Source organism: Lottia gigantea, assembly GCF_000327385.1.
Source record: "Lottia gigantea unplaced genomic scaffold LOTGIsca_43, whole genome shotgun sequence".
Lineage (NCBI taxonomy): Eukaryota > Metazoa > Mollusca > Gastropoda > Lottiidae > Lottia > Lottia gigantea.
This window is the reverse complement of record NW_008709504.1, coordinates 915,427-927,474: the sequence shown is the minus strand read 5'-3', so window position 1 is coordinate 927,474 and position 12,048 is coordinate 915,427. Positions and strand designations below refer to the sequence as shown.

At 32.3% G+C, this 12,048-nt stretch overlaps 2 protein-coding genes across 2 annotated transcripts; one reads left to right on the top strand and one right to left on the bottom strand.

Annotated features, from left to right (window-relative positions):
* The first annotated feature begins 250 nt into the window (after window positions 1–250).
* On the top strand, window positions 251–3,416 carry LOTGIDRAFT_191923 (hypothetical protein). The gene is made up of 4 exons (XM_009060557.1): window positions 251–530; window positions 1,995–2,142; window positions 2,544–2,681; window positions 3,004–3,416. The coding sequence occupies exons 1-4, from the start codon at window positions 358–360 to the stop codon at window positions 3,142–3,144; spliced, it is 600 nt and encodes a 199-aa protein (XP_009058805.1). The 5' UTR covers window positions 251–357; the 3' UTR covers window positions 3,145–3,416.
* A 3,813-nt stretch (window positions 3,417–7,229) lies between these two features.
* LOTGIDRAFT_123243 (hypothetical protein) lies at window positions 7,230–10,925 on the bottom strand (the record flags this gene model as incomplete). The annotated part of the gene is made up of 8 exons (XM_009060556.1): window positions 7,230–7,375; window positions 7,733–7,818; window positions 7,975–8,094; window positions 8,445–8,566; window positions 8,874–8,961; window positions 9,346–9,440; window positions 10,518–10,629; window positions 10,813–10,925. Coding segments are annotated over 8 exons (882 nt in total), but the record flags the coding sequence as incomplete, so codon positions are not given.
* Window positions 10,926–12,048: the final 1,123 nt, after the last annotated feature.

Here is a 12,048-nt window from a genome sequence, read left to right as displayed (position 1 = left end):
CTGTTTACTACCTGAAAACGATAGTTGAATACATATCTCATTATCAGTTTTAAAAATGAAATCCTTGCTACTATCCCCCACTTCCATTAGTTATAATTGTAATGATGCGAAAACATTCTAAACACTAGTATAATTATTAAACTACCCTGATAAACAAGAATAAAATCAGGTTGAAATTAGCGTCTAGATAGATCAAGACTTAAATGAAGGGAATTCCATGACGTGTATGTCACGTGACAAGGATTTCCCCGTAATGGTGGATTAAGGAAGAAAACTGAAAGAAGTTTTAAGAATATCCTGAATTCTTCGCCATTTCTTCAGAGTTTGTGTGTTGGGCGAGGTTTTAAGTTTTACAAAATGGCGACGGATGAGTTAGCTAACAAACTTAACCGCCGAATGGTTTTGAATGAGGGTGACGAAGAAGAACAGGCGAAAATTCAACAATCGTCTCAAAAAGTTTTTAATGTCTACACAGAATTTAAAGAGTTCAGTCGAAAACAGATCAAGGATTTTCAGAAAATATTTAAAAAGTAAGTTTTTATTTAGTCTATATTTGTTAGATTCTAACATCGTCCAGGGTGGGGCTCTGTAGCGTTCGACTTAAACTTTTGGTACCGGTAGCTGAAACTCAGTAAATGTTGTAAAACAAGTTTTAAATTTAGTTAAGTGAGCATTACAGTCAAGTAACCTAATTTCGTGGAAACCTATTATTCGTGATTTCTGGAAACGATTAATAATTTACATGAGCGACCTTGCGTGACCTCCGCATTAGGTTGTTTTAATATACATGGGTTTTCTCTTCAATATCAGCTAGTAGAATGAATCCAGTAGTTTCAAGCAAGGTAAAATGTATTACTGTATACTTTGACAAATACAAAATGGCGGATTTCACTTATTACCAAACGTCACCATTTTTAATATCGGCCGAATTTCCTTATAATCCCAAGCGGTAATCGGAATTCCAAATGTCGTCTGCTAGAATATATTACAACGAATGAAGTCACGTGATCAACTAGGGGAATCCGTGTCAGCAGAAAATTTCTATGGAACACAAAGTGGACCATATTCTTATGTTGTTTCAGTGACTTTTAGTAATAAATTTTGTCAGTCACAATTTTTTTTTTAAATCATGGTTCTTTGAAAGAATTGTCACTAGTTATAATGAATTGATATTAAAGATAAATACTAAGAGGAGTTAATTTTACCACCCGGTATCCATACAACGTGTTTTTCTCGACTTATTTATAGATCAAACATTGTACACGAAAATAGGTGACGCATTCTGACGCCGTTGCCCAGTTGGTTACTCATGAAATATGGGTCAAAGTGAAGGATTTATAAAGAAAATCGAAATAAACCAATTTTAATTATTTGGTAGAATATCTGAGGAAACACCTAAGACATAAAAAAAAAAATTCGTTTTTTTAACTTTGACGTAATTCAGTGTTGAATCCTTATATCCACGAAAATAGGTTACACCACTGTAATTGAGTTCATCTCTACTACTTTAAGTCAATGAATTCAGGTAATGTCCTGCAATTTGTAAATTGAGGGAAATTTTTCTATGATATTGTTTGTATTTGTATAGGAAGTAAAACGTAAGACTTCCTCTTACCTTATGTTGAAACGAGTAACTAGATATTTATACTAATCTTAATATCACACCTTCGATAAGAGTCAGTCAGTTGTAAATTCTGTAGAATGTATTGTTATATTGTAGGCTACTATCATACAAATACAAACATGTTACTACTCAGAGTTTCATGCTGTGCTGTTATATTATAAGCTCCTTATTATCTTTGGAGGATCGCATAGTGTGAAACTCTGAGTAACAACATGTTTCAGATTCTGTTATAGTTGTCTGAAGATCACATAGTGTGAAACTTTGAGTAACAACATGTTTCAGATTCTGTTTTGATATTTCTATACCATTCTAGATTTTATAATTGTATTATTATTATAGATATATGAATATTTTATTTATTATTTTCTAGATATGATGTAGGAAATGATAATTTTATAGATTTTACTGAGTTAAAATTGATGATGGAGAAACTAGGAGCTCCCCAGACCCACCTATCTTTAAAATCAATGATTAAAGAAGTTGATGAAGACCATGATAGTTTAATTAGTTTTAGAGAGGTTGGTTGAGGTTTAATTTGATTTGTGGAGGGGAGTAGCTCGCTTGGTTATGATGCTGTTTTATTACATCACATTGTTGCTGATGCTGAGAAAAGACATTAAAGAAATGGTGTCTAAGATGACAGACGAGAAGTAGTAGTTACATGTGCCGCCATATTTTTCAGTCTTTCTGCTGGTGTCTCTGATTGGCTATATTCACTAGTGTATAATCCAATCAAATCAAAACATAACTCCATGTTACAAGAAAGATGCCTGGTGATGTCAAGGTGTTAGACATAATTTGTTATTCCTTGACATTGTAAATAAGTCTAAAGAGTAAAAGTTAATTTTTAATATCTCGGATGTTATTTTTATATATAGTTAAGAATTCTAGAGTTTAAAGATGATATTTTTTATTTTAGTTTTTGTTGATATTTCGAAAGGCTGGTGATGGAGAATTAAGTGAAGATAGTGGTTTATTAGAATTATATAAAAACGTCACAGAAATCGACGTTGACGTGGAGGGAGTGGGTGGAGCTAAAAATTTCTTTCAATCTAAGGTAGGTTAGTTTTTAAACACGACAACATTTTTTATCATAGTCTACTATCTGAAATTATCAGGTAAAGGCCTGGGAACTTTTCAAAATCTTCAGGCATTGACTACTTAATAGTTCAAATTCTTTTCTATAGAAGACTCACTGATAATTGGTAGCGATTAAATCTGTAGGGGGGGCGAGTCAGTAAGTTATCACAGAATCCCTGGGGGAGCTGGAAAATCATCTGCTATGATGGATTGAGAAGTATTACTTTTTGTAGGACAATGTCACCTTCAGTTAAGTATTGAATACAGTAGGATGTAAAACACTATTATTTTATTTTCAGATTGAGGCTCAGTCAGCAGATAAAAAATTTGAAAATGAAATCAAACAGGAACAGGAAGAACGAAAGGTACAGGCCGAGGAGGCGAAAGTGAGGAAACAGGCGTTTAAAGATAAAGCTAACTTCTTTCAGAATGTACATTGATTGTATTCAATACGTGTTATTATCTATGATATCTTTAATCACACAAAAAACAACAAACAAATATTCAAATCTAAATTTTCATGATATTATAAAGATAAAATCATAGAATAATTTTTAATTCATATACTGTAGTATATTCGACCAGTTACTTAATTTATCATAATCAAAACTATAAATATTGACCAATCAGAAGTTTCTATACCATAACCAGCAAATCTTTACTTAAATCTGATTGGCTATGAGCTGTTAAACCTATGCAAACTGGAAACTATTGATTTTGTTATTTTAAGTTGAATGATCTGCTGGAGTAACAAAGATTTTTGATGAAACAATTTCTGATTAAGTTTTGAAAATCTGAAGTTCTTACAGCAGATGGAAAAAATATTAATTTGAGGCCATGTTGATATTTGTATACTGATTCTTTCTCTTGTCTCTGTTTTGCTTGAGACATACTTTATTTTTATACGCCCACATGAATATGTGGTCGTATATTGTCGTTTCCCCTGTCCGTCGGTCAACATTTCTTGTGAGCACTATAGAGACTACAGTTTTTATCTGATTTTGATAAAACTTGGTGTGATGCTTTAGATTGATAAGATCTCGGTCAAGTTCGAATTTGACATATTTTCGATGAACGGTTTTTGAGATATTGCCCTTGACTTAGAACGCCTTGAAATTTGTTAAAAATTGTTCGTGAGCAGGATTGAAGCTACAGTTTTCATCCGATTCTGATGAAACTTGGTGTGATCATTGGAATTCATAAGATCTCGGACAAGTTCTAACTTGATGCATTTTTGATGAACGGTTTTCGAGTTATTGCCCTTGACTTTGTAAACACACGTCGAAAGTTGTTTTTTGCCCATGATTAGAGCTGTGTGATTTAATTGTTTGTTGTATTTGGGTTATTGATATTGATTTTAAAAAAATTTTTGGAATTATTCAGCATAAATAATTTCTTCAATATGAGAAAATTCATACTTTAGTCACTAAAGACTGTTTTATTATTTCTGACAGCTGCCAGTGGGCGTATGTTACCTTGCAACGCAAGCTATCTTTTGTATTATTAAACCTAGTTATTATTATTTTTCAATATATTTATAAAATATTGCATGCTATATATTCTGAGGGTTATTTTTGTGTATTTTTATTATTTATTTCTACAGCTCTATCTCTTCAGTATTTATTTTATAGTTAATGATATTTGTGGTGAGGTATGTTAATTAGTTATGACCACTAAGTAAGTCTAGCTAATGGTCTATTTCATTTACTATTTAATCTGACCCAAATATCTCTGCTTACCTATCGTCTGTTGTATTATTTTTCTATTATAATAATCATTCATTTTTATACGCCTACATGAAATGGGGGGCGTATATTGCTGTCACCCATGTCCGTCCGTCCACAATTGATCGTATACACTCTACAAGACACAATTCTCGACGGATTTTGACAAAACTTGGTATAAGTGTTCGTAATCACCCAAGGATGAACCCTATTGAAAATCAGAAGAATCGAAAAATATTTTTTGCCCTTGTTCTTGAAAACGTGTTCAATTTGTAGCTCGTAAACACTCTAGAAGGCACAATTCTTGATGGATTTTAATGAAACTTTGCATGAGTGTTCATAATCACCCAAGGGAGAACCCTATTGAAAATCATAAGAATTAAAAATTATTTAGTACGAGTTATTGCCGGTTTTATTATTCAGTACCATGCTGAAGATTGAATATTTGCCTTCTAGAGTGTTCAAGAGCTAAAAATTGAACACGTTTTCGAGAACAAGGGCAATAACTCATACTCAATATTATTCAGTATCGCCCTAAAGAGTTCAAAAGAAGTGTATGACTGAAGGTTGAATATTTCATACTGGTGATTGTTACTGTACTGCTAAATATCTTTATTCAAAATCAAAGTTGCCAGTGGGCGTATATTACCTTGCCTGGCAAGCTATCTTGAATTTTGCCAAATTTTGTTACAATTTCAAGAAAAGTTTATTATTTTTCTATAAATTTTTATATAATTGCTTCTACAGTTTGCCAAATTATCTTGTACTGAAGAAATCTTGTATATATTGTTTATCTCTTTCAATTTGTGTATTTATCTGGCAGCTTGCTTCAAGCTTTTAAATTTATCAAAAATTTATCGAAAATAACAATTTTAGATTCTTGAAGTCTTAAGAATACTGAAGAATACTGAATCTGATCTCTTATCAATGAATCTCTGAATTAAGATCTATCTTTTATAAAAAATACTTGTTAATTTTAGGTACGTTTTTTAAAATAGTTCCATGTATATTTAATTTTTTTCTAAAATTACACGAAATCTTTATTGAATTATTTGGATCCGTTATTAAATCAATGAATCTCATAAAATTCACACTAGAAGGAAAGTGAACTGATAAACGAACTATAACAGGAATCTGAGAATTTCTACCTCAAAATTTATTAAACTTACCTTAAACATGGTTTCATCATTATATCATTTATATTGATATAGTTTTTAAAAATGTTTTGAGATGTTATATATTTGAGTAAAGATATTTCCCTCATTTGAGTCTGATTTAAAACCTGAAACGTGGACTGTTCGTGTTTATTTTTTGAATCAGAATCTAATGAGTATGATAAATTTGTTGGGACTATAATTATCTTTATATTAATATACATCTCACAGACCATTACACATTCAAACTAAATTTAGTTTATAATTACATTATTTGTTTATTTGTTTATTCATTAATTATTTGATAAAGTCGTTTATTATTTATATTTGAGCTTCCGGGATTTATAAATATCTTAGTCTTCCACCAAAATCTTGCCAAAAATATATTATTTCATTAGTTTGTATGATGTTAAATCTCAAATTATATGGTAGTTTATGATGTAGAGATCTGGTTTAAAAGATTTCTGTGTATTAACAGTGTTCATAATGTAATAATAATGATATTACAATAATCTTAGTGATAATAATGTTAAATTAGGAGAGGATATACTAAGTAATATAATACACACCATTAAAGTATTTATTTTCTTTTGCTCAGAAAGCAGCCGCAAATATGCAGGATGAGAACATGATATTTTTAGTAAATGGCTTCAGTCTTTTAACTCATCTGCCAGTTTAGGAGAAGAAAAAGAACAGAGGGAATGTTCCCTGTTAATATATAAAATAGATTGTTTAATTTATAGATTTAAACTGTGCATGTTTTTTTCTATATATATTTTGTGTTATGCACTATTCATGTAGCATTGATTTCTATTATTATTATTATTATAATTCATATCGATATATTTACTCTGTATAGTTTTATTGTTATTGTCCTGATCAGAGTTTAAAATAAAACTGAATAAATTGTCAAATTTTAACAACCTTCCTACATGTTCTTTGTGTTTCAAATCTTTATTATTTACCCAAAAATATTAAACTCTGTGCTTTCATAAAATTAACTATGTTGTTTTATTGTGTGGATATTCAGATAGTCTAATTTCTTAGTAGAGTGTTAATTAAACTCATTTGTCTAATATCTTCTACTACTGTACATACCCCTTCCCCTCCCACTACCCCCCTCTCTATAGCCCAGACAGTTTAACCCCCCTCTCTCTAGCCCAGACAGTTTCACCCCCTCTCTCTCTCTAGCCCAGACTGTTTCACCTCCTCTCTCTCTAGCCCAGACAGTATCACCCCCTCTCTCTCTAACCCAGACAGTTTCACCTCCTCTCTCTCTCTAGCCCAGACAGTTTCACCCCCTCTCTCTCTAGCCCGACAGTTTCAACCCCCTCTCTCACTAATCCAGACAGTTTCACCCCCCTCTCTCTAGCCCAGACAGTTTCACCCCCCTCTCTCACTAACCCAGACAGTTTCACCCCCCCTCTCTAGCCCAGACAGTTTCACCCCCCTCTCTCTTTGTAGCTTAGACAGTTTCACCCCCCTCTCTCTAGTCCAGACAGTTTACCCCCCTCTCTCTCTAGCCCTGACAGTTTCACCCCCTCTCTCTCTAACCCCGACAGTTTCACCCCCCTCTCTCTCTCTAGCCCAGACAGTTTTACCCCAGGAAGAAAGTAAAGAAATCAGAGTAAAATAACAATAATAATATTAAGAAAATTTAGAAATAGAAGTTATTAAAACAGTGACGTTATCTCCACTCAGTCTTAACACGGCCTCACTGGCTAATTTATTACATGCTGTTTCATATTTACTCTCTTCTTCTTCTTTATTCTGTAAAAATATAGATATATAAACTCGTCAGCTATATAATATAACATTATTAGTTAGACCGTAAGAATTTGACATCATTTGTTTGGTTATATCGAATATAAGGTGGTCGTATATTTTAATCTCAGTAGGGGTGTGAAATTCTGGTAACTTTCCTCTTTCGTCCATTACCCAGTAGACCCAGCTGTAATTGGGTGTTAAAACATTGGATAAGATCAATGCTAAGAGGTTTGTGGTCTACTGTAATTGGGTGTTAAAACTTACTTGTTATCCTTGGCACGATAACTGTCTATTTGTATCTTTTTTATATTTGAGCCATTGTAAAGGGACGTCACAAACCTGACAAGTTAGTCATTAGTCTGTTTAAAATAATACACCTCAACTTACATCTAATATTTTATTAACAAATTTAATACTTTCTTCCATACTAAAACTTTTCCATAATCCATCACAAGCTACCATTAAATATCTAAATAAAATAGAATTTTAATATGGTGATCAATAAGATCAACAAGTTAACCCTCATTTTAAAAACTGTCCTGATGAAAGAGCATAGTACTGATTGATTTCCTTATTATTTTGAGATTTGATAATCATATCATGAGTTTATTATAATAAAACATACCTATCTTCATCAGTAAGTTGACAACGTTTAATATCTGGTAAACACGTAACACCATGACGTTTATACGGACCATCACCTAGAGATCTTGATACTTCTAATACACCCATTACTCTACCATCTCTATAAAACAGGGGACATAACTTTATTTATAATAATTGCGCTGTGTGAGGTGGTCCAGGAAGCCAAACGCACCTCGCTAACCGTAAAGTCTAGGGTCAATCTGAGAAGAAGTAACGTTGATATCTTCAATATTGTATACAGGTCAAGGGAACTGACAAATAAAGAGTACAAAATCAATTGAGAGTAGGCTAATGTTGCTGTCCCGTCTAAGTTTCCCTCATTCAACACTGCATCGAATAATCCACTTGGATGCAAAACTCTGATTTTAATTCATTAACAGATTCTTTGATTTAATTAGAAAGTTCAAGACTAACAAATTGGTGATGTTATTAAAGGGAGATCCAATCTACCTGACAGTTCCTCCAGCTTTCTGTATTCTAATTCTCTCTTGGTATAAACTTGGACTATGATCGGTTGTCAAGGCAACAGCTGTATATTTACTGGTAGTTTTATTATATCTACATAACACAGCCTGAAATAATTTAAAAACCAGGGGAGACACAACTTCTTATACTACACCTAACCCAAACCTTCCTAAAACCAGTTGAGACACAAATTCTTATACTACCCCCAACCCAAACCTACCTAAAAACCAGTTGAGACATAAATTCTTATACTACCCCCAACCCAAACCTTCCTAAAAATCAGGGGAGACACAACTTCTTATACTACCCCCAACCCAAACCTTCCTAAAAACCAGTTGAGACACAAATTCTTATATACCTCCACCCAAACCTTCCTAAATTAGCTATTTACAGTGAAATGAAGAGAGGACTAACCTTACTATCACCTAAATTAGCTATATATAATGTATCATTTATAACTAAAACACAAACAGCTGTAGAACCATCTTTCCACGAAGGTTTACTGAAATATAAAAGATACCTTGCGTTGCAAAGTAACATATGCCCACTGGCAGCTGTCAGAAATAATAAAACAGTCTTTAGTGACTAAAGTACGAATTTTCTCATATTGAAGAAATTATTTATGCTGAATAATTCCACAAAATATTTTAAAATCAATATCAATAACCCAAATACAACAAACAATTAAATCACACAGCTCTAATCAAGGGCAAAAAACAACTTTTGACGCGTGTTTACAAAGTCAAGGGCAATAACTCAAAAATTGTTCATCAAAAATATCTCTTGTTAGAACTTTAGAAAGAAATTTCTTTGTTTTCATTTGAAAGTTTCCATGGAAATTACAATAAACTGATATATAAATATGAACTCAAAATGTAAAACATACTTTTTACCACCAATAGCCATTTGTAAAAATTCTTCATCAACTTTTTTAAACGCTTCAATAAAACATTTTTTTATCTCTTTTTCAACCACAGTTACCTCCCCTGAAATATCAAATCGAAATTTGAGAATGATAAACCATGCTGTACTGATTATGCTTTCAGTATCCAAAACACTGGCCGATTAACTTATATGGACTCTTATCAGTATTATATTCATTCAAATAACAGAACAGTCGTAGCATTTCAGTCAACAAAATCTTCTACACCAACAAACCAGCTAAAATCTAATTCTACCCTTTTAGCTTTGTATTCGATTGTCAACCTGAAATTTCTTTTCCAGATATTGAGTTCTTCCCCAGGCGAGAAATCTTGTAATTTCAATTTCATTTTCTTATTTCAATCTGATGGATGCCAAGCTGCAATGGCGTTAAATATAATTCTATTTCAATCTGATGGATGCCAAGCTGCAATGGCGTTAAATATATTTCTATTTCAATCTGATGGAAGTGCCAAGCAGCAAACCGTTAAATAAATTTCTATTTCAATCTGATGGAAGTGCCAAGCAGCAAACCGTTAAATATATTTCTATTTCAATCTGATGGATGTGCCAAGCAGCAAACCGTTAAATATATTTCTATTTCAATCTGATGGAAGTGTCAAGCAGCAAAACGTTAAATATATTTCTATTTCAATCTGATGGAAGTGCCAAGCAGCAAACCGTTAAATATATTTCTATTTCAATCTGATGGAAGTGCCAAGCAGCAAACCGTTAAATATATTTCTATTTCAATCTGATGAATGTGCCAAGCTGCAATGGCGTTAAATATATTTCTATTTCAATCTGATGGAAGTGCCAAGCAGCAAACTGTTAGATATATTTCTATTTCAATCTGATGGAAGTGCCAAGCAGCAAACCGTTAAATATATTTCTATTTCAATCTGATGGAAGTGCCAAGCAGCAAACCGTTAAATATATTTCTATTTCAATCTGATGGAAGTGTCAAGCAGCAAACCGTTAAATATATTTCTATTTCAATCTGATGGAAGTGCCAAGCAGCAAACCGTTAAATATATTTCTATTTGACATGAGCTACGTCAAATTTCTCAATAAATATACCACGAATATATTCTTTAAACAAGAAGATCAGAGTAAGGTTGAAAAAGAGCCTGCCACAGTACCGGTAGGAAAACTATGTTGAAGAAGTAAAGGCAATTTCTGGGAAGCGAACCTTGAAGCTCGTAAACCACCATGACCATCGTAAACACAATACAACCCCAGACGTGATCTGAAATATACAATTCAAAATTAAATCAACCAGGAGTGCTTTCTGTTACAAAATATTCAGAAGTTGATTTTACTAGTAAAAAAAATACGTTAGGAGAGGGAGTGGATGTTATTGGGCACACCAGGTGTTCTTATGGTTATAGTTCTTAAAAATGTTTGATCCAATCAATAAAAAGAGACTTACACAGAAGGATGTAGTTGAGTAAATTGTGATGTATAATTATCTAAAATATTATGAGCATCTTGCATTTCTTCTCTTTCTCCTTTCTGAGCAGCTACAAAACCTTTCAGTTTATATTTACCTGGAAAAATAACTATAATTCATGATTGAAATCGTAACTTTCAGTTTTAACAGTTCAAAATATCTTTCATTCATGTACATTCAACTAGTAATAAGCATTGAAAAGAGCTAGAGATAGCTGTAATTATGTTTTATGACCTGCTAAAGGAAATATTGAGAAGACTGTATCAACTTAAACTAATGAATGATGTACATTTATAACAAGTGGTTTGAGTTGTGGTCTGTAAATCATTGAGCTTAGATTTCTTCTCCTCTGTTGGAATATCACCATGGTGACTATCTTCATTACTTCGTCTTTTCTCTCCAACTCTAGCACTGCTACCAGATTCTGAAAAAACATACATATTTTATAACTTCTGTTCTTATTCTATGAGAGTATAATTTGACACCCCACTTCACTGCCCCTGTTTTAGTATTTTAGCTATAAACAATTGTTAATGCAGTATTCATGTTGAATGCAGTAAGCTTGATTTAATTCAAATATGAGGGATGTTTTCAATTTAGTTTTAGTTTCAGCATGTGGCACACAGAGCCTTAGCTTATTGTAACACCATTGACAGTAGAGGAAAGATCTTAAAGAAAGGGTTTAAAACCGTATACTGTCAAAATCCCAAACTATAATTTACTTCAAAAGCAGTATTGATTTATGCAAAACAAAGACACTGTCACTATTTAATATCGGTGATATTTTATTTCGAGTTTTACGTCACGTACCAGGCTCTGGCAGGTCGCCAAAAAGATCCATTTCGAAAGTCGAAAATTCAGTGAATATACATGCTAGGTTGTTATTATTCAGGAAATTCTATTTTTGGTAAAATTGTTGACGAAAATTAAGAATTTTTCAATAATTTTTCAATCTTCCGGAAGTTGTGGCTACCTTAATATTGAGAAATGATCAGCAGAATTTTATATACAAAACGAAATATAAATATGATCACAATTCAAATAAAATAATATAAACCTTTTAACTTCTATGTCATATATTAAAAACTTATTTCTTTTTTAAAACGTCAGTATCATCAAACAGAACACATTTCTACTCATTTCGTCACTTTTATAATGAAGTTTATGACTTATATAGTCCGAACGTTCCGACAAACTAGCAAACTATATAACATA